The sequence below is a fragment of the Silurus aristotelis genome (genome assembly GCF_946808225.1).
Source record: "Silurus aristotelis genome assembly, chromosome: 1".
Taxonomy (NCBI): Eukaryota; Metazoa; Chordata; class Actinopteri; order Siluriformes; family Siluridae; genus Silurus; species Silurus aristotelis.
The window spans coordinates 37,252,627-37,274,401 of NC_139574.1; the positions used below are offsets into that span (position 1 = coordinate 37,252,627).

Here is a 21,775-nt window from a genome sequence, read left to right on the forward strand (position 1 = left end):
TGCACGTATTGCAGGTAATATTGCACGTATTTCAGGTGATATTGCACGTATTGCAGGTAATATTGCACACAGTAGTGTTATTAAATAGTAAAAACAGTAACTATTACACCATTGAACAGTAATCGCAGTGTATATTTTGGTTAATGGTTCACTGGGAGCAGCTTTTATTGTACAGTCTAATAGCAGCAGGGAGTAAAGACCTTCTGTATCGCTCCTTCAGACACTTAGGATGTAACAGTCACTGAAGAAGCTGCTCAACGAGGTAACAGTTTCATACAGGGGGTGGGAGGTGTTCTGCAGTAATGATGATAGTTTTGCTACCATCCTCCTTTCTCCCACCTCCTGTACAGTGTCCAGGGGAATCCCCAGGACTGAGCTGGCCTTCCTGATCAGCTTGTCTAGTCTCTTCCTGTCTGCAGTAGAGATGCTGCTACCCCAGCAGACCACTCCATAGAATATGGCTGATGCCACAACAGAGTCAAAAAAGGTCTTCAGTAGCTCTCCCTGCACTCCAAAAGACCTTAGTCTCCTCAGCAGAAAGAGTCTGCTCTGCCCTTTCTTATAGATTGCTTCAGTGTTGTCAGTCCAGTCCAGTTTGTTGTTTAAGTGAACACCCAGGTATTTGTAAGAGTCCACTCTCACAATGTCCTTTCCCTGAATGTTTACCAATGGAAGTGATGAAGTGTGTTTGGGCCTATGGAAATCCACCACCAGTTCTTTGGTTTTCCCCGCGTTTATCTGGAGGCAGCTCCGTTGGCACCAGTCCACAAAGTTCTGTATAAGTCCTCTGTACTCCCTGTCATCATCATTCGTGATCAGACCGACGATGGCAGAGTCATCAGAGAACTTCTGTAGGTGACAGGTTGCTGAGCTAAACATGAAGTCTGCTGTGTAAATGGTGAAGAGAAACGGGGCAAGAACCATTCCCTGCGGGGCTCCAGTGTTGCAGACAATCATGTCAGACTCACAGTCACGAGTCCTCACATACTGTGGTCGGTCATTTAGGTAGTCCAGTATCCAGGCTGACAGATGATTGTCCACTCCCATGTACACCATCTTATCCCTCAGGAGCACAGGTTGGATGGTGTTAAAAGCACTAGAGAAGTCAAAAACATGACTCTCACAGTGCTCCCAGCCTTTTCCAGGTGTGAAGTAGCTAAATAAATAGCTAGCTAATAAGTAGTAGTTAAATGAAGCTGATTAAAATTAATGTAATAAATAATGTAGAAATGACGAGTACAGATTTAATAACATTGAAACAATTTATTTTGTCAAAAAGTTTTTTTTATAACATCCAGTCTTTATGATGAGAACCTGCATGAAGTTAGTATTACATTTATTAAAAGTATCACCTACATGCAAGAACTCAATCAAACATCCAATCAAAGAATCCAATAAAAACTTGATCAAACCTCAAATTAGACTCTGACCTGTACGAATGCTATTTGTTCTGTTATTGAACTAGAAACAGTGAATGTTGAGATGTTTGGAATCAAAAGTTTCTTTTTCTTTAGTGAAACTGCTGAAAAATTATTTTTAGGAGACAGAATGTTTTATGTTACAGATTTTTTAGAACTGTGGAATCGAGTCATTTACTAGTGAATCTATTGATTCAGACTCAATTGAATCGAAACCAGTGAACCGACTCTTCTGGACCTTATTATTTTTAAATAATTTTTTTTTTAACCGAGTTACTTGAACTGAATCTACAGAGTTTAAATTACCAAACAAAACTGAATGGATTGAGTTATTAAAATTAATTTATTGAATAAAATTCTTTAGTAATGTGTTGAATGCCAAAGTGTTATTTCTGATGTTTTTAACTAACTGAGGACTTTTATTTTTAGTTAGGATTTAAATAAAACTTTATTAAAATAAACAAAACACAACAAAATTTTAAATATTAAATTTTCATTAAACATTACAATAATTATAGATTTTTACTTTATTATATGTACGACGTGCTCACATGCTGAATCTAAACCTGCCCAGAGCGTTACAGATTTTTGCTCTCCAGTGCTGCCATTTCCTGTTCCTCAGGAATTATTGAGGAAGTTGTAAGGATGGTCAGATCTTTCCATGAGGTCAGACCCTGAGAACTGCCATGCAACAAAACATTAAACTTTCTAATCTGAGGGGAAGATCTCTTTAATTTGAGGAGAGGAAGACATCTGTTCAGCTGCCCACTCACCCATCCTTGAGCCCCCTCTTTCCCCCCTGGGGATATGACCGGGTCATGGAAAGATGATTAAGAGGTTCCTGGAATTCAAGCTACTATACTTGCATACTGCAGTTATTATAATTTAAGAATGTATGAATTTTACCTTTACATGTTTGGTATCATTTTAAAGGTTTCAGTGCGATTGGAAATATGATCTTAGTACAATATCAGTAGAACAGACCAAAACTGTTTATATGTATATTTGTTTCATACATTATCCTTTTATATATCTATATATCTTTATACCTTATATTCTTTTATTTTATTTTATTTATTTATTTTATTTTATTTTAATAGTTTTTCTTATACCTTATAGTTATTTATCTGCCTCCTTTTCTTTTCCCCATCCTATTCCCTCATGCCGGACCATCGTACAAAACATTTCACTACATGTCGTACCCCTGTATGTAAATAAAATTTGATTAGATTTGATTTGAAAAATAAAGATCTCAGGTTTGGGGAACATTCTGTCCTACTGATGTGAGATTTGTCCCAGGGAAGATCTTTATCAGGTGTTAGTTTTTTGTTTTTGTATTTTTTTACCACAGGAGGGGTTTTTAGGTCACCTCCAGAACTACATACCTACCTACACTGTTAGAAATTGCTGTTAATTTACGGCAGAATTTCAACAGGATAATAATGTTATGTTCAAAAGCAGTACATTGCTGTTTTATTGTTGTTGTGAAATGATGTAGACACAATATAACGGCATTTTGCTGTATTTATTACTCAGAGAAAAAAAAACATTACTATACAGTATTTTTGTAAACTGCAGTGAGCACGTGGGGACTTTTATCCGTCTTCGTAACAATAACAGGTCATTGTAATTTCTGTCTTGAATTGCAATTCTGGTTTGTTTGCGCGACAAAATTCATTACATTTGCTTTGGCAGCTAACGTGTGGTGGATATTGGAAATTAATCGATCTTCTATTTGCTCATTTTCAGTGATTGATACGCCAAATGCATCACTGTGTTGTGCAGCTGGATTTCTGACTCGGGTTGCATTATTCCCAATTACCGGGTAAGTTTCATTCAGAAAATATGTGATAATCCTTCTTTAAAGTTAATTTTTCAAACTCCATTGCACTGAAATCACATTGTCTTTGTATCACACTAAAATGACTGGTGTTTTCCGCTGCTTTTCTGAAATTCGTGAAGCCTCCGGCGTTAGAAAAAAAAACCCTTAATTATCGGTGTTATTGTGTTTTACTTTTTGCCCAAAAGATCTGCGTGCTAATGCTTGTTTTCTTTCCGGAATAAAAACTGTTTTTTTATACAAGAATATTCTTTGCTTTATGTTTTCTGTGAGTAATCATTTCCCCTCCACTAGGTCTAAACACACACATTTGTTTTTCAGGCGGTTAATCGGGATAAATCCGGAAAAGAGCACAAGGCTGTAGGAGTATCAAAGCGAACGTGTCGCCAGTCTACTTTAAAAATTAATAGATTTTAAGTGGGACTTTATATAAGTAATACACACCACAGAGACACACAAGCATCGCATACACACACTCACAACACACACATCACACACATGCATATTCACTCAAAAATACGGTATATATTGGGTGTTTTCTGTCATTCACTTTGTCTCTCTTTCCAGAGTAATTTTTTTTTACATTTAGATGTATTTCCATGCATGTAATAAGCTTTGGACTTTTGGTTGACCATTGTTTTTATTTCATACAAATGTTCTGTAAATAAGAATCTGTGTTATTTTCTTTAATGTCATTTAGGTTTTATACTAAGACAGTTTAATAAAGAAATTATGTTTTGAAATAACTCTCTAAAGTTGATTTACTTTTGTTAAAGAGTACATTTAAACAGTGTTATGTTGTTTTTGCAAAAACACTAGCCAACTGTAAATTTCACCAACACTAAGACACAGTAATTTTACAGTAAGTTGCTGGCAACCGTGCTGCCAGTTCCTTACTGTTTTTTAATAAACAGAAGACAACTGTAATTTTACCCTACACTAAGACACTGGTAATTTTACAGTAAATTGCTGGCAACCGTGCTGCCAGTTCTTTACTGTTTTTTAACGGAAACTTTTTTAACAGTGTACCTATCTATCTATCTATCTATCTATCTATCTATCTATCTATCTATCTATCTATCTATCTATCTATCTATCTATCTATCTATCTATCTATCTATCTATCTATCTATCTATCTATCTATCTATCTATCTATCTATCTATCTATCTATCTATCTACAAGAAATTAAAAATAGCCCCTACAGTCAAATAAATTCATATGCTTTACAGTTGGTGCAGTACACAGTAAAACAAAACAATATTGCTTAAGGACCGAAGTGCTCCATAATACAAGACAAAATGACACAAAGCAACACAGAACTAAAATCTAAGTAAGATGTAAGGTGCCCACCCAATGGCCCAATGACGGAATCCTCTGGTGTGGGTGAAGGTATGCTGTGTGTTAGTCCTTCTCGCGCGGCTGTAAAAGATTAATCAAATTGATTGCACATTGTTACATGAATCTAATTTTTACCTCTAATCTGACTCCAATTTATAATAAAGATTTACCTTGAATATCTCTAATTTAAGATGATCACCTTATTGGTTGCATTCTGTCTTTTCAGTTAATCATTCATTATGGATCCGGAGTCGCTTAGAACCATGTTCTTGGCTAACGATACCTGCTCAAGGAGGCACATTGGCCAGTCCGAATCTTAGTCAGAGGATATAACGGTAAACTAATATTCTTTAAGTAAGCCTCTCAATGCTTGCTCATGCATAAAGAATACTGTATTTAGCCACTTAGTTATAACTTGCTAAATCAGTGATAGTCAGAAATCAGAAGGTCTCAGACGTTGTGCTCTATGCTCCATCCATCCATGAGCCTTCAGTTTGTACTATCCTGGTCATAGATTTGCGGTAACACCAGGCTACATAATCAACTAGATATAAATGATTTCAGGAAGTTTTAGAGTTAATCAAGAATTTTACAATTATTTGCCAGGCAATCAATAAACAAATGTCACATCTAAAACAAATATTAGAAGCATGACATGATCAGCATAAAACCAAATATTTTAACAATGCAGTTTACTAAAGAAATGTTAAAGAATCACAATACCTGGCAATAGAGACACACAGAGAAGTTCTGACTACAGAATGCTTGTTTCGCCAAATTTCCTTAAATACCGAAACCATCGTATACACTTGTAAATTCAAAGTGATAAAAGCTTTGAAAACCATTTCTTGGGACAGGATGTGACCAATAGACCAAATGTCACCTAGAACACCTGGTAAGGATCTTCTCCGGGGCAACCCTTATATCAGTAGGACAGAATTTCCCCAAACCTGGGATCTGATATGGGACTGAGATCATATTTCCAATCACACTGAGACCTTTAAAATTATACCAAACATGTGAAGGTAAATGTATACATTCCAAAATTGTAATTATTACAATATGCAAGTAAAGAAGCTTGAATTTCAGGACCCTCTAACCCAGCCAACATTTTCCTGTGGGCCCCATGTGGGTTTTTGATGGGCTGTCACTTGGGCCCTGCATGGGCAACCCAAATGGGGCCCACAGAAATTTGTCCATCAGCTCCACACGGTCCCCATGTGTTTTAGCCCAGAGGGGCGACTGATGGGTCCATGGTGGGCTCTAAGTGGAGCCTGTATAGGTGTTCTTTATATGGGCCCATTTGGGTCCCAAATAGGTGTTTAAAAAAATAGGGCCAAAGTGGGCTACAAAAAGGACCCTTATGGGGCCCACATGACTTAATCATTGGTTATGGGTCAACCCCTTTATGGGGTTGATATGGGTCCACAGTGGGTGAGAATTGGGTCCCATTAATTAATTTCATGATTGATTTCTGTGGGTGAACCTAATGTGTACTTAATCTTACTAGGGAAAATCCACTGTCAAACCATTTCAAACCTCAGTTACAATGTAAAACTGTGCCTGACCAAACAAAGAACTAATATTAGTTGATTTTATGTGCAGCTCTATGATTAAAATTACATGGTTGAGTATTTAAACTGTGAAAAAAAAATTACTTCAACTCAGAATGTGTAAATCACATTTAATTTATATTAATTAAATTAAAACAGGAAACAGGAATAACAATTACTAATGTAGAATAGTTCACTGGTGGGTCTATGCAGATTCCTTGGCTGCACACCTACAAAACAGTAAAGAAAGAGAAGACAGAAAAGGCAATTTAGTACATTTTAAAATACAACCATTCACAGCAGCATCTAAAAAAAAGTGAATTGTTCCCACCTCTGCCTCACACAGTAATAACTTATGCTGGGGGACCAGTCATTGAATCAAAAACTTATGAATCTAACAATTAAAAATATCAACCTTGCGTCTGAACTTGACTCTTAAACGAATATTTGGCTATTGCCAAAAGCCAGTGATTAAACAATGATTTTGATCAGCTGAAAGATATAAATCACACCTCGGATCATGGTGGCCCAGAAAGTTCAACACACTGCAACTGAAGAAAACATATGCAAATAGAAAAAACACCAGCAATTTAAGAAAACATCTTCATCAGCTAAACAACACGAGCTGCAAATCCTCACAACGCAACTAAATACAAAAACGTACTGCAAATCCTCACAACACAACCAATTCATTTACACTGCAAATAGCACAGACCACAAAATAAATGTTTCATGGGGACCCCAACAAGTGACGACCCCGGGACTGCTTGTTCAGTGTCTATTCATCAGTGGTGGTGTTAATCTGTAGTTTTTTGTTTATTCTAACATCCTGATCATGATTCCTTGGCTTTGCCAGTTAACATAATAACGTTTTACAATTAATTGTGTATTTCATCAGATTATTTAGGATAATAATATCCAAAAGGCCAAGGAATCATAAACAAACAATGATAAAATAAACAAACAACTCACCTTTCAGGTCATCGACACACATCAACACCACTGACGAATAAACATTGAACAATAAGCAGTTCCAGACGGGTTTGTCACTTGCTGTGGTCCCCTTGAAACTTTTATTTTGTGATCTGTGCTATTTGGTTGTGTTGTGAAGATTTGCAGCGTGTTTCTGTGTTTGGTTGTGTTGTGAGGATTTGCAGCGTGTTTCTGTGTTTGGTTGTGTTGTGAGGATTTGCAGTGTGTTTCTGTGTTTGGTTGAGTTGTGAGGATTTTGGTATTTGCATGTGTTTTCTTCTCAGCCACTGTATAGGATGCCTTGAGGATAAGTAATTGATAAGATATTTTTTTATCTCAGGGTGGAGTATTCCTTTAATTAAACAGAGGCAAAAACAGTGATCGGGATAAAATATTATTAATTGTGCAGCGCTAGCTATAGATGCCCTCCGATCATGGTCCTGCTGAGCTCTCAAAGCACGGTGCCCTTCTCTGTCTCTTGCATTTGTGAACCATTTACCAAGCGCTTTCTCCAGCTCTTTCTTACTGACAGTTTTCAGCAAACGGTTCTGCTTCAGGCTTCCTGTTAAGCAAAAAATTTATATAAAGTAGAGCATGCTACTGCATCAACCAGGGCACAACCCATTATTTGTATGCATGCAAGTTACATAAGCATAAGACTATCAGTCAAAAAAAAATAAAAAAAATAAATCACAAGGTTTTAAACACATTCTAATCCACTATTTGCCCAAACTGTTAACTGATCTGACTGACTTTATGAATGGCGCAAAATGACGTTTATTATCTTTAACGTAATCATAACGTATCATATTTTTAGTAATGTTTAGAAATATAAATATGAACTGTTATCACCTCTACCTATTTCACCTAAATCACATTCAAATAATGTTATGTATTGTCACAATCTCCTCAGAGATTTTCTCTGTGTATTGTATATACACTTGTTATAAAGGTGGTGAAAGAGAAAGAGACTCCACAGTGCTTTTACTGTTTCACCCTCCTGTTATCATGAGGACACTATATGGGGAAAACACGGGTGAAGATGGTTTGAAAAGTCGTTATTTCCACATTTTAGTAGACAATGTCCTAGTTATCTGCTAATCGTTAAGAATGTTCAGTTTTCCACAGGTGTTTATCTCTGAGGTAAACCAGTTCACTCTCCACACTTACCTTCTTTATATGGTGCCTGTAACTTTAATTACCACAAATCTTTCAGAAGTATACATTAAATGAAAACAAACAGTAAAATGTGATCACTTTAAAACAAAAGATAATTTCTTACAGTGACAGAGATGTCAGGTTATCCAGGTCAGGTCAGGTCAGGTCAGGCCAGGTGATCAGTGGTAGTACGTGATGACCGTTTCTTCAGAATGAGAAGGCGGGAACACAGGAGCCAATGGTAGACTTATTATTTATTTTTATTTTACTAAAGGTCGTACTATGTTATTGTTAATATATAAAAATTTTGTTTCGATCATATAAAACACACAAAAAACATATCAATTAAATTTATCATCAATTGAATATTATAGCTAAATATAGCCCAAATGTGGCCCATACAGGGCCCTCAAATAAACAAAATGGGCAACCTAACTGGGGCCCACAACCCTGACTAAGCTGGGGCCCACATTCAGCCCATCAAAGTTCCCACTCTAACCCATGCCCACGTGATGCCCATATAACCCAGATAAAACCCATGTGGGGCCCACATGGACATGTTCACTGGGATCATCACCCTGATGAAGGCCAGGCAGCGTCTATACCACCTGAGACGCTTAAGAGACTTTAAATCACCCTCTCTGGTGCTAAGGTTTTTCTTCAACTGCACTGTTGAAAGTGTCCTGATGGGTAGTATCATTTCTTGGTTTGAGAAATGCACCATCCTCTCACCTTCCAAAATCTTGTTAAACAATCTTTTTAAAAACTCCACTGCATCTCACCTAAACATCTCCATGCTTCTACTGGTATGTCATCTGGTCCAACCGACTTTCCACTCTTCATCCTCTTAATCACTGCTCTCACTTCCTCCTTACTAATCCTATCCACTTCCTGCTTCACCATCTCCACACCATCCAACCTTCTCTCTCACTTTCCTCGTTCATCAGCTGCTGAAAATACTCCCTCCATCTTCTCAACACACTCTCCTCACTAGTCAACACATTTCCATCTCCATTCTTTATTGCTTTAACTTGCAGCACATCCTTCCCAGCTTGGTTTCTCTGCCTGGCCAATCGATACAAATCCTTTTCTCCTTCCTTAGTGTACAACTTGTCCTAAAGCTCCTCATATGCCTTTTCCTCGGCTTTCACTACATCCCTCTTTACCTGCTGCTGCATCTCCTTGCACTCCTGCCTACTTTTCTCATCACTCTGTCAATCCGAATTCTGTTTTTCCAACCTCTTTTTCCTTCTGCTCTCCTGCACTTCTTCATTCCACCACCACGTCTCTTTGTCTTCCTTTCTATTTCCAGATGTCACTCCAAGTACCTTTCTAACTGTCTCCCTTATCACTTCTGCAGTAGTTCCACAATCATCCAGCACCTCTTCACCACCACCGAGCCCCTGTCTGACTTCTTTCCTGAATCTCACACTACATTCTTCCTCCTTCAGTTTCCACCATCTTATTCTTCTTCCAGTCCTCTCTCTCCTCCTCTTCTTCTTCACCTCCAAAACAATGGGACATGACATGGGGTTACCAGCCTGACACTAAAACAGGTAGTAGTAATGACTAATTTTTACTTAATGTATTTAATGTCAGAGCACAAACCTCTTTACCTAAACTTGAGTAAAAAACTTTATAGTCAGTACTTCAACTTTTACCTGAGTATTTTTAAACATGAGTATCTGTACTTCTACAGAGTGAAGGATGTGTGAACCTTTGCCACTGCTGGCTTTAATTATGAAATGTTTGCCAACATATTACAGTTATAATGTAGATAAATAGTACTAATAAACTACCCACTCTGTGCAATTTGTATAAGGTATTTCAGTGTGTAAACTGATCCTAATGTAATAGTGGAGCAAAAGTGTATTTATATATCATTAAATCTGTATTACTTAGTTTTTGCAACACTGAGCTGCACATATTCAAACCTGTAACGTTTGCTTATACTATACATTTAAATGAACCATATTAACTTAGTCAAAAAGCACATTGCACCATTTTCTTTTTATTTAAGTGGAAATTAGTTGTCAAAAATTTGTATGCAAACGTAATTTTCGTATGCAGCATGTAGTGTAAATATCCATTAGATTTTAGTTAGTTTGGTTATTAATTAACTTTTATTTCCATTTGGTGATGAAGCTCGGGTGTTCTTGTATTCAGAGCAGTGAGAACTGCATACAATTCTAGACTGAGACTCCTAAAGTTACTGAGTGTCACAGTTGGACCCTGGAAACACAGATTTTAATGCTCCCACATTAAAGTTGATTGCTTTCCATTTTATTCTTTCTGTATAATAGAATTTTGTTAATAACTGAAATTTAATTTAGTAAATAATGATGATTTGTTGATCTTTCATAATCATCTATGATATAGAATCAAAACATTGTTTCTATCACCAACATTTCTATTTTCGTCCTTAAAAATAATGTATAAAGTATAAGTTAACAAACAATAGCAAGAGAAAAATAAGTGAACCTTTCATGAAATAATCACAAAAAAATGTTCCTGAAGACGTTTTTAATGACACCGAGACTCATACAGTAGATTTAGAATAATCAACTTTTAACATTCACCTTAATCTCAAAGGTGTTCAGTGAAGTCGAGATTAGAGCTCTGTGCAGGCCAGTTCAGTTCTTTCACACCAAAGTCATCCAACCATGTCTTTATAAACCTCAGTTTGTGCACTGTGGCATGGTCATGCTGGATTAATAAAGGGCCGTCTCCAAACTATTCCCACAATATTAGAAGCATAGCATTGTCCAAAATGATTTGGTATGCTAAAGCAATTAACATTTCACTACACTGTGGGTCAAGGGCTGAGTCTTACCCCTAAAGTAGAGCCCCATACCATTACCACTCCTCAACCAAACCTTACAGTTGACTAATAAACTTATTTGAAGTTAGAAAAACACAAAAAATGAACGTCGGTGCAAAATACCTAAAAGGTTTATACATTTAACATTTTAGATAAAAAAAAAGACTTAGGGTGAGATGTGTCTGCACTTTAATTATTATAGGTCCAGACATATACAACAAAAATCTATTCGCTGATCTTGCTGTGTAACCGTGTGATCAAGCTCAAGTTTGCGGTAAATTAGTAACACTGGGCTCAGGGGACAATGGATTGGAAGCCGTTCCATTAGATAATGTTCAGAAAGCACATATAGGTGAGATGCTCAGGTAGCCTCATACATGTTGCCATAAAGTGTAGTTGTAGTGTAACTGTAGATGGACCAACAATGTTCTGATGGCTTGGAAAGGTGTCCAGTTTGTTAAAGCTAATTAAAATTAACATTACAATTTAAAGTTCCCCCGATATTTACAGTACAATTTTCCTTTATATCCCTTCAAATAAGAAATTTAAAAAGATGCTTTGTTTTACAAATTAACATCAGGAGTATATGGTTGTATGTTGGACCACAAAATGATACACTTGTGGTTCCTTAATGAGCTGTGATGAACATAGCTCCGTCCACACTGTCCACAGAGGTACAGCTTCTGTCCTGTATGACGCTGCTGGTGGCTGAGGATGGCACTCTGAGCACTAAAACTCTTCCCACACTGTTCACAGTGATAAGGCTTCTCTCCTGTGTGGATACGCTGGTGTGATTTGAGATTACTCGGGTGAGTGAAACTCTTTCCACACTGTTTACAGGGATACGGCTTCTCTCCTGTGTGGATACGCTGGTGTGATTTGAGATTACTCTGGTAAGTAAAACTCTTTCCACACTGTTTACAGGGATACGGCTTCTCTCCTGTGTGAATACTCTGGTGTGATTTGAGATGATCCTGTAGAGTAAAACTCTTCCCACACTTTTCACAGTAATACGGCTTCACCCTTGTGTGGATACGCTGGTGTATTCTAAAATTACTCTGTTGAGTAAAACTCTTCCCACACTGATCACAGTGATACAGCTTCACTCCTGTGTGGATACGCTGGTGTAATCTGAGATTACCCTGTTGAGTAAAACTCTTCCCACACTGATCACAGTGATACAGTTTTTCTCCTGTGTGGATACGTTGGTGTCTTTTCAGAACAGCAATTTTAGTAAAACTCTTCCCACAATCTAAGCAGTGGTGCATCTGGAAAACAATATAAAATGATTCAATATACTGTAATAATTTTAGGTCTTTGCATGTTATCAGAAATGTCTGCTATAGTAATCTAATATGGTTTGAAACAAGTTAAATGAGAGGTATTTTGAGGCCTTTTAGAAAACCTTTAACTATTTAATACTTGTATAAAATCTTCCAAAATCCCAGATATTTATGTCTTCAAGGTGGAGGAGTTTTCCCAGTACCAGACCAGGCAGCATTATATCATCTTATTTTCAATTCCAGAACACAGAGAAAAAGACTGTGGAACCTGTTGTGCTTCTGTGATAACATCAGAGCTTAACAGGATTCAGTCCACGGTTACAAAGCTACTTGAAACTATGTTCAAGCAATGTTTGGGTTATTTTGGATTTAGCAAAATACATTTCTGATTCAGAACATGTGCTAATAGTAGCTCTCAATAGACAAAGCTCAAAATCTGGACTGGTGCAAACAATCAGAACCTACTGAGCTGATCTGCATGCTGTCTTCCAAATGATGTGTAAAAATCCCTGTGGTTGGGACAACAATACATTGATGACGACTGCAGGTAATTATCTGTGGCTGTCAAAAGCAGCAACCTACTTCCTCCTAATGGAAGAAGCCGAATGAAGAAGAAGAAGGAAATAAGTCACTCTGGGTTTTACTGTACATCATTTTTAATGCAGGTCCTTTACTCCCTCCCCCTGCTAGACTCCGGGGACACTCAGACTATTGTTATACATGTTTGGCTATTCATACAGACTGCATTCATATTAATGTACAGCAATTCAGACTATTGTTGATAATACAGACTGCATTCATACTGCATGCATACTGATGGCCGGACATTTCAATGGACAGGAGGAGAATTCATGATCAGAAGCCATTAATCTCAAGTAGCAAGGAGCTGAACAGCTCTGCTAGTGCTAACGTTAATTCACCCATTTCTCCATCACCAGCAGCACTCCATTCTCCAACATCTATCTCCCCTACATGGCAGTGTATACACACACACACACACACACACACACACACATACACACATACACACATACACACATACACACACACATACATACAGCAGGTAAAATAAGTATTGAACATGTCAACATTTTTCTCAGTAAATATATTTCTAAAGGTGCTAGTGACATGAAATCTTTATCAGATGTTGGTAACAACCCATGCAATCCACACATACAAAGGAATCAAACCATACATGTCCATAAATGAAGTTGTGTAATGTTGTGAAACACCACACACACAAGAAAAAGTATTGAACACATGAAGACAGGGAGGTGCAAAAAGGAATGAAAAGCCAAGACAGCAGTAGATATCAATCAGTAATTAGAAAGCAATCCTGCCTATTGTCATTGTAAATTAATATCAGCTGCTTCAGTCCCAACTGATGGCCTGTAGAAAGGTGTCCCATTACCAAGGTGTCACACAAGAAACATCTCATGATGGATAAAAGCGAAGAGCTCTCTCAAGACCTTCACATCCTTACTGTTGCAAACATACTGATTGCATTGGTTACGAGAGGATTTCTAAACTTCTGAATGTTCTGAATAGTTTGATATCTTTCTATGTCTGAATTTCATGTCTGTTAGTGTTAAGATGGTTCTCACACTGGTTCTCTAAACACATTCCTATGTTATCTTTATGGAAGTCTTTATCTGGACTCACATCTCCAGTTACTATGTCTAATTACCAAATCAAGAACAGCTTTAGCTCAGGGTTATTCCAGTGTGTATATACATGTCTGTTATCTGCAATAAACTGAAAAAGAACATTTGCGCTATTCTGTGTGCTGTGATTCTTCCATGATCAGAAAAGACACCACGGGCATCGATGATCACATGGGAAATAATAAAAATCCAAAAATATCAATAGCACCTTATGAAATATATTTACTGAGAAAAAGTGACATTTTCAATACTTATTTTACCTGCTGTATGTTGTCTCCTGTTATAATCACATGTAAGCACTGCTTATGTTGACATACAGGCTTATGCTCTGATTAAACGGGGTGTATTCGAGCAGATGTAGTTGTGTTGGCCTATTTTGATAATAGATGCCTTTTAGGCTAAGACCACCTGTTCTCTTTGGGTCCATCAACACTGTGATTCCAGGCTACACTAGTATTCAACACAGTGGAAACATGGTTCTAATTTTTAAAAGTAATACTAATAAATGATCTTAAAGTGCGAGGCAGAAACTAAACACACTTGCAGTCTGCCACTTAATACTTTACTTTAAAACTAAACTTCCTCTGGGAGATCACTGGGATACGCATGTGAATATTTGATCTGTTAACTGGTTGCATGTGTAAAAGCTGTTGGTATCAAACATTGTTTACTTTATCAACTGAGTAAAAAGCTGAAGAACAGATCAAATAGGACAATTGATTAAAGATTTGGGGAGAAATTTAGTGTTTCCTTGTAAAATGATTTTTTTAATAAATAAAAAACAGTAGTTTAATGTGATACACTTAAAGTTAGGTTATTTTTTATTATTTAATTATAAAATACATTATGATGTATCTTTGCCCTGCAAACCACACTGAAAGTTGAGACATGAATAAATTGTACCTTTGATCCAGCAGCAGCAGGAGTGTGTGGAGGTTCTCCTAAAGATCTCCGTCTGGACTCTGATTTCATGATCAGAGGTGTAAAGAATCAGGACACTGGAAGAAAAATGCAGAGGTTCATGACTCCAGAATGTCCACTAGCTGTTCCCCGAGCAGCTCAGCTGCTACATTTCACTGTATCTCACCTTTGGGTAAAAATCCGCTAAATCCGGGACAAAAACGGGGTTGAATCTCGCACGCGATAGATTTATAACGGCGAAAGGAACGTCAATGTGCACGCGCGGAAAGTGGAGAAAAACTCACGCGCCCAACATTCACTTCAGACCGGAGCGCGTGAAAGAACTCTATAAGTACAAACACAGATCACAAAGCAGTGGACGGGGCCAACGGGCTCGAGTTCTAAATCCGCAAACATCAATGGCTCAGACATTGTCAGGAAGTGAAATCTGATTGGTTGTCTGCCACTGTGCCTGATCTTTAGTGGTTGAGCTTCATGAGAGACATGACTTCATCATCTATCACTCTTTATTCTCTTCTATCATCATTCTCCATTTTTATTTGTCCATAGATTTCGGTTTACAAATTAACGGAAATTTACACAAATAAATTCGATTCACAAATGTAAATGGGGATTTAAAGAGGAATTAATACTTAGATCTTCACATCACTCAGGACCTGTGTTGGTCCTGTCACATTTTCTCTTCATCTTCTTCCTATTGATCTCTTTTCTTCTCTTGATTTGTTTGGGGATTTTATGGGTGATTTGTTTCTCAATAATAATAATAATTATAATAAATGATAAACTCTGTGTTTTAAAGAGAATAAAATCCATAAAGCTCAGAAACTCACAGATCCAGGGGTCGTACAGTTCATTTAATCGCGGCAGAGGGTCTTCATCCTCCACCTGGAACACGGCATCTCTCGGAGCTACAGGAGGAAAATAAAAATACAGGAGGAAATAAAATCAAATATATAATATAAAATATTTCATATAATAAAAATTAAAAGTAATATTTCAGAGTTGAATTTTTACTCAGTTGATAAAGTAAACAATGTTTGATACCAACAGCTTTTAAGTTTTAAAGTAAAGTATTAAGTGGCGGACTGCAAGTTTGTTTAGTTTCTGCCTCACACTTTAAGATCATTTATTAGTATTACTTTTGAAAATTACAGAAATCCTTCTGTAACCAATGCAATCAGTATGTTTGCAACAGTAAGAATGCAAAGGTCTTAAGAGAGCTCTTCGCTTTTATCTATCATGAGATGTTTCTTGTGTGACACCTTGGTAATGGGACACTTTTATACAGGCCATCAGTTGGGACTGAAGCAGCTGATATTAATTTACAATGACAATAGGCAGGATTGCTTTCTAATTACTGATTGATATCCACTGCTGTCTTGGCTTTTCATTCCTTTTTGCACCTCCCTGTCTTTATGTGTTCAATACTTTTTCTTGTGTGTGTGTTGTTTCACAACATTACACAACTTCATTTATGGACATGTATGGTTTGATTCCTTTGTATGTGTGGATTGCATGGGTTGCAATCCACACATCTGATAAAGATTTCATGTCTCTAGCACCTTTAGAAATATATTTACTGAGAAAAATGTTGACATGTTCAATACTTATTTTACCTGCTGTATGTATGTATGTATGTATGTATGTATGTATGTATGTATGTGTACACTGGCATGTAGGGGAGATAGATGTTGGAGAATGGAGTGCTGCTGGTGATGGAGAAAAAGGTGAATTAACGTTAGCACTAGCAGAGCTGTTCAGCTCCTTGCTACTTGAGATTAATGGCTTCTGATCATGAATTCTCCGCCTGTCCATTGAAATGTCCGGCCATCAGTAGGCATGCAGTATGAATGCAGTCTGTATGAATACCAAACATGTATAAAAATGTTTGCAACAGTAAGAATGCAAAGGTCTTAAGAGAGCTCTTCGCTTTTATCTATCATGAGATGTTTCTTGTGTGACACCTTGGTAATGGGACACTTTTATACAGGCCATCAGTTGGGACTGAAGCAGCTGATATTAATTTACAATGACAATAGGCAGGATTGCTTTCTAATTACTGATTGATATCCACTGCTGTCTTGGCTTTTCATTCCTTTTTGCACCTCCCTGTCTTTATGTGTTCAATACTTTTTCTTGTGTGTGTGTTGTTTCACAACATTACACAACTTCATTTATGGACATGTATGGTTTGATTCCTTTGTATGTGTGGATTGCATGGGTTGCAATCCACACATCTGATAAAGATTTCATGTCTCTAGCACCTTTAGAAATATATTTACTGAGAAAAATGTTGACATGTTCAATACTTATTTTACCTGCTGTATGTATGTATGTATGTATGTATGTATGTATGTATGTATGTATGTATGTATGTATGTATGTATGTGTACACTGGCATGTAGGGGAGATAGATGTTGGAGAATGGAGTGCTGCTGGTGATGGAGAAAAAGGTGAATTAACGTTAGCACTAGCAGAGCTGTTCAGCTCCTTGCTACTTGAGATTAATGGCTTCTGATCATGAATTCTCCGCCTGTCCATTGAAATGTCCGGCCATCAGTAGGCATGCAGTATGAATGCAGTCTGTATGAATACCAAACATGTATAAAAATAGTCTGCGTGGCCCTGGGAGTCTAGCAGGTGAAGGGAGTAAAGGACCTGCGTTAAAAACGATGTACAGTAAAACCCAGAGTGACTTATTTCCTTCTTCTTCTTCATTCGGCTTCTTCCATTAGGGGTTGCCACAGCGGATAATCTGTCTCCATACCCCCCTGTCATTTACATCTGCCTCTTTCCATCCTTAGAATTCTCTTACTTATATACCCCATGTCCATGAAACCATACTGCTGCTCACAGATGGTCACCTCTTCCCTCAGCCTGGCTTCCACTACTCTTTCCCATAACTTTATGGTGTGACTCAACTTAATTTTGCTGTAGTTACTGCAAGTCTGCACATCTCCCTTATTCTTAAAGATCAGTACCAGCACACTCCTTCTCCATTCCTCAGGCATCTTCTCACCATCCAAAATCCTGTTAAACAATCCTGTTAAAAACTCCACTGCATCTCTCCTAAACATCTCCACGCTTTGACCGGTATGTCATCTGGTCCAACCGACTTTCCACTCTTCATCCTCTTATTTACTGCTCTCATTTCCTCCTTACTAATCCTATCCACTTCCTGCTTCACCAACTTCACACCATCCAACCTTCTCCCTCTCATTTTCTTCATTCACCAGCTGCTCAAAATACTCCCTCCATCTTCTCAACACACTCTCCTCACTAGTCAACACATTTCCATCTCCATCCTTTATTGCTCTAACTTGCAGCACATCCTTCCCAGCTCGGCCCCCTTTGCCTGGCCATTGGGTATAAATCCTTTTCTAATTCTTTTGTGTCCAACTTTTACTACAGCTCCCTCATATGGCTTTTCCTTTGTCCTTCACCACATCCGTCTTTACCTGCTGCTGCATCTCCTTGTACTCCTGCCTACTTTTGTCATCACTCTGTCGAACCCAATTCTGTTTCTCCAACCTCTTCCTCCTTCTGCTCTCCTGCACTTCCTCATTCCACCACCACATCTCTTTGTCTTCATTTCTATTTCCAGATGTCACATCAAGTACCTTTCTAGTCATCCAGCTGATCATCCAGCACCTCTTCAACACCACCGAGCCCCTTTCTGACCTCTTCCCTGAACCTCACACTACAGTCTTCCTCCTTCAGTTTCCACCATCTTATTCTTCTTTCAGTCCTCAATCTACTCCTCTTCTTCTTCATCTCCAAAACCATCCTACAGACCACCATCTGATGCTGTCTAGCTACACTGTTCACTGGCAACACCCGCCACAGCGGATCATCCCTTCTCCATACCCCCCTGACCTCTACAACTGCCTCTTTCACACCAACTACCTGCATGTCTTTCTTCACCACTTCTATAACCCTCCTCATTGGCCTTCCTCTTTTCCTCCTTCCTGGCTCCATCCTCAGCATTCTCCTACAGATATACCCCATGTCCCTCCTCTGAACATGTCCAAACCATCTCAATCTCACCCCCCTCACCTTGTCTCCAAAACGTGCTTCATACTCGCTGTCCCTGGCAACACCTTATAGGCGCCATTTTCCTTCAGGTTGCATCTCCTACATAGAACATAGTCCACCTGTGTGCATCTTCCTCCACTCTTATACGTCACTCTATGATCCTATTTCTTCTTAAAATGTGTTCACCACTGCCGTTTTCCTCTTTTTTAGCAAAAAACTACCACCATCCGCCCTTCCACATTCCTCTCCTTAATTCCATACCTACCATCACCTCCTCATCACCTTTGTTCCCTTCACCTACATGCCCTTTAAAGTCTGCCCCAATCACCAATCTTTCATTTCTAGGTTCACCATCTACCACTTCATCTAACTCACTCCAGAATTTTTCCTTCTCCTCCATCTCACAGCCCACCTGTGGAGCATAAGCACTGATGATATTTATCATCTCCCCTTCAACTTCCAGCTTCACCTTCATCACCCTATCAGAAACTCTCTTCGCCTCCACTACACTCTTACTGTACTCTTCCTTCAGAATCACCCCTAAACCATTTCTTTTTCCATCCACACCATGATGGAACAGTTTAAACACCTCCAATGTTCCTGGTCTTTCTCCCTTTCCATTTGGTCTCCTAAACACACAACATATCTACCTTTTTTCTCTCCATCATATCAGCTCCCTCTCTCCCTTTACCAGTCATAGTACCAACATTTAAAGTACCAACCCGAACCTCCACTGTCCTCCACTTTTTCTTTTTCCGCTGCCTCTGTAGACGTCTTCCTCCTCCCCTTCTCCTCCTTCGGCCAACCGTAGTCCAATTTCCACCGGTACCCTGTTGGCTAACGATACCTGTGGTGGTCGTTGGTAACCCAGGCCTCGACCGATCCGATATGAAATTCTGATTCCTGGTCTCCATGTTTGATTTGGCACGTTTTACACTGGATGTCCTTCATAACGCAACCCTCCACATGTATCGGGGGTTAAAACCTGCACTAAGAATGCACTGACTTGTGCAACACTAATGGCTGGGTCAGAGTATCTTCTTTCTAAATGTATCTAAATTGTGTATGTAGAACACTTTTGTCAGGAACTGTACAGATTTACATTTAGGTGGGTGATTTTCAGCTGAGAGTCTGAAAGCGGAGGTACATGCTAACAAGTTGACTGAAAATGCCCTCATAGGCCATCAGGAGGAAGTAGGTTGCTGCTTTTGACAGCCACAGATAATTACCTGCAGTCGTCATCAATGTATTGTTGTCCCAACCACAGGGATTTTCACACATAATTTGGAAGACAGCATGCAGATCAGCTCAGTTTGTTTGCACCAGTCCAGATTTTGAGCTTTGTCTAATGAGAGCTACTATTAGCAAATGTTCTGAATCAGAAATGTATTTTGCCAAATCCAAAATCACCCAAACATTGCTTGAACATAGTTTCAGGTAGCTTTGTGATCGTGGACTGAATCCTGTTAAGCTCTGATGTTATCACAGAAGCACAACAGGTTCCACAGTCTTTTTCTCTGTCTCCTGGAATTAAAAATAAGATGATATAATGCTGCCTGGTCTGGTATTGGGAAAAATCCTCCACCTTGAAGACATAAATATCGGGGATTTTGGAAGATTTTATACAAGTATTAAATAGTTAAAGGTTTTCTAAAAGGCCTTAAAATACCTCTCATTTAACTTGTTTCAAACCATATCAGATTACTATAGCCAGACGTGGGAAGTAACAGAGTACAAATACTTCGTTACTGTACTTAAGTAGATTTTTCTGGTATCAGTACTTTACTCCACTATTTATTTTTTAGACAACTTTTTACTTTTACTCATTACATTTTTACACAAATATCTGTACTTTTTACTTATTAAATTTTCAAAACCGGCTCGTTACTTTAGTTTTAATCTACTGATTTGGTGAAATTATTTATTTTTATTTTTTCACTGCGCGCCGATTTCAGCCGAACAACTGATTTCCTGTTACTACGTGTCTTTTTTAATCCGCTGGTGTATAAAGTCCTGACTCTCACTCACCACAGATGTAGACTAGTTTACAAAGTTTAGAATCAGCAGGCAGGAGGCAGTAAGAAGTTTGGGGTTAATGTGGATGAGACAGAGGGAATCAGTGACTGAGAACAGACACATTCCTGATCATCATCATCTTTTCTCTGCTTGTGTTCTATATGTGGATCTTCAGCCTGGATACATTCATTAGGTAACAACATTTTTAATTTGTTTTGTATTTATATTTATATATATATATATATATATATATATATATATATATATATATATATATATATATATATATATATATATATATATATTTGGCTGTCAAAATTAAAATGATTGTAAACGGCACTAAATGTTATTAACGCGCCATCAATTCAGCATTTCTGTTTTTACCATTTTTATAAAAAAAATGTAAATACATAAAAAATGTTCTAAATATAAAAGAGGCAAAATTAAAAAAAATACATTTATCTACGACGTCCTTTCTTTACTTAGATGTAAAATAAATTATTAAACTCCAAATAAAAATATTTTTAATCAGTAAACTTTTGTTTTATTTATGCGCCAAGTCTCAAATCAAACAGAAAATCCGCAATTTTTTACACAATTAACCCTCTAGGTGGCGTTTTGTGGGTTTTTCCCTCATAATGGCGACACAAACTTTTTACTTAAGTACATGTCAGAGCCAAGACTTCTTTACTTTCACTTGAGTAAAAAAGTTTATTCAGTACTTCAACTTTTACCCGAGTATTTTAAAACATGA

The 21,775-nt window shown here is 37.8% G+C and overlaps 3 protein-coding genes and 1 long non-coding RNA gene across 7 annotated transcripts in view; 2 read left to right on the plus strand and 2 right to left on the minus strand.

Annotated features, from left to right (window-relative positions):
- LOC310724664 (uncharacterized protein) overlaps positions 1–21,775 on the plus strand; it is a 391,691-nt gene that overhangs the window by 352,929 nt on the left and 16,987 nt on the right. Inside the window, exon 2 of one of the 2 annotated variants that reach the window (XM_083538929.1) lies at positions 20,706–21,214. The exons of the other annotated variant lie outside the window; for it this stretch is intronic. The gene's annotated coding sequence lies outside the window, so the exon portion shown is untranslated. The remainder of the gene's footprint in view (positions 1–20,705; positions 21,215–21,775) is intronic. 2 annotated transcript variants of the gene reach the window in all.
- LOC310724284 (uncharacterized protein) overlaps positions 1–21,775 on the plus strand; it is a 699,798-nt gene that overhangs the window by 69,245 nt on the left and 608,778 nt on the right. The window lies entirely within an intron of this gene.
- LOC310725572 overlaps positions 1–21,775 on the minus strand; it is a 69,685-nt gene that overhangs the window by 27,445 nt on the left and 20,465 nt on the right. The gene's annotated exons all lie outside the window — the stretch shown is intronic.
- On the minus strand, positions 11,666–12,636 carry LOC310733868 (uncharacterized protein; the record flags this gene model as incomplete). The annotated part of the gene is made up of 1 exon (XM_083555336.1): positions 11,666–12,636. Exon 1 carries the CDS (start codon positions 12,368–12,370, stop codon positions 11,666–11,668), a length of 705 nt encoding a protein of 234 aa, XP_083411462.1. The 5' UTR covers positions 12,371–12,636.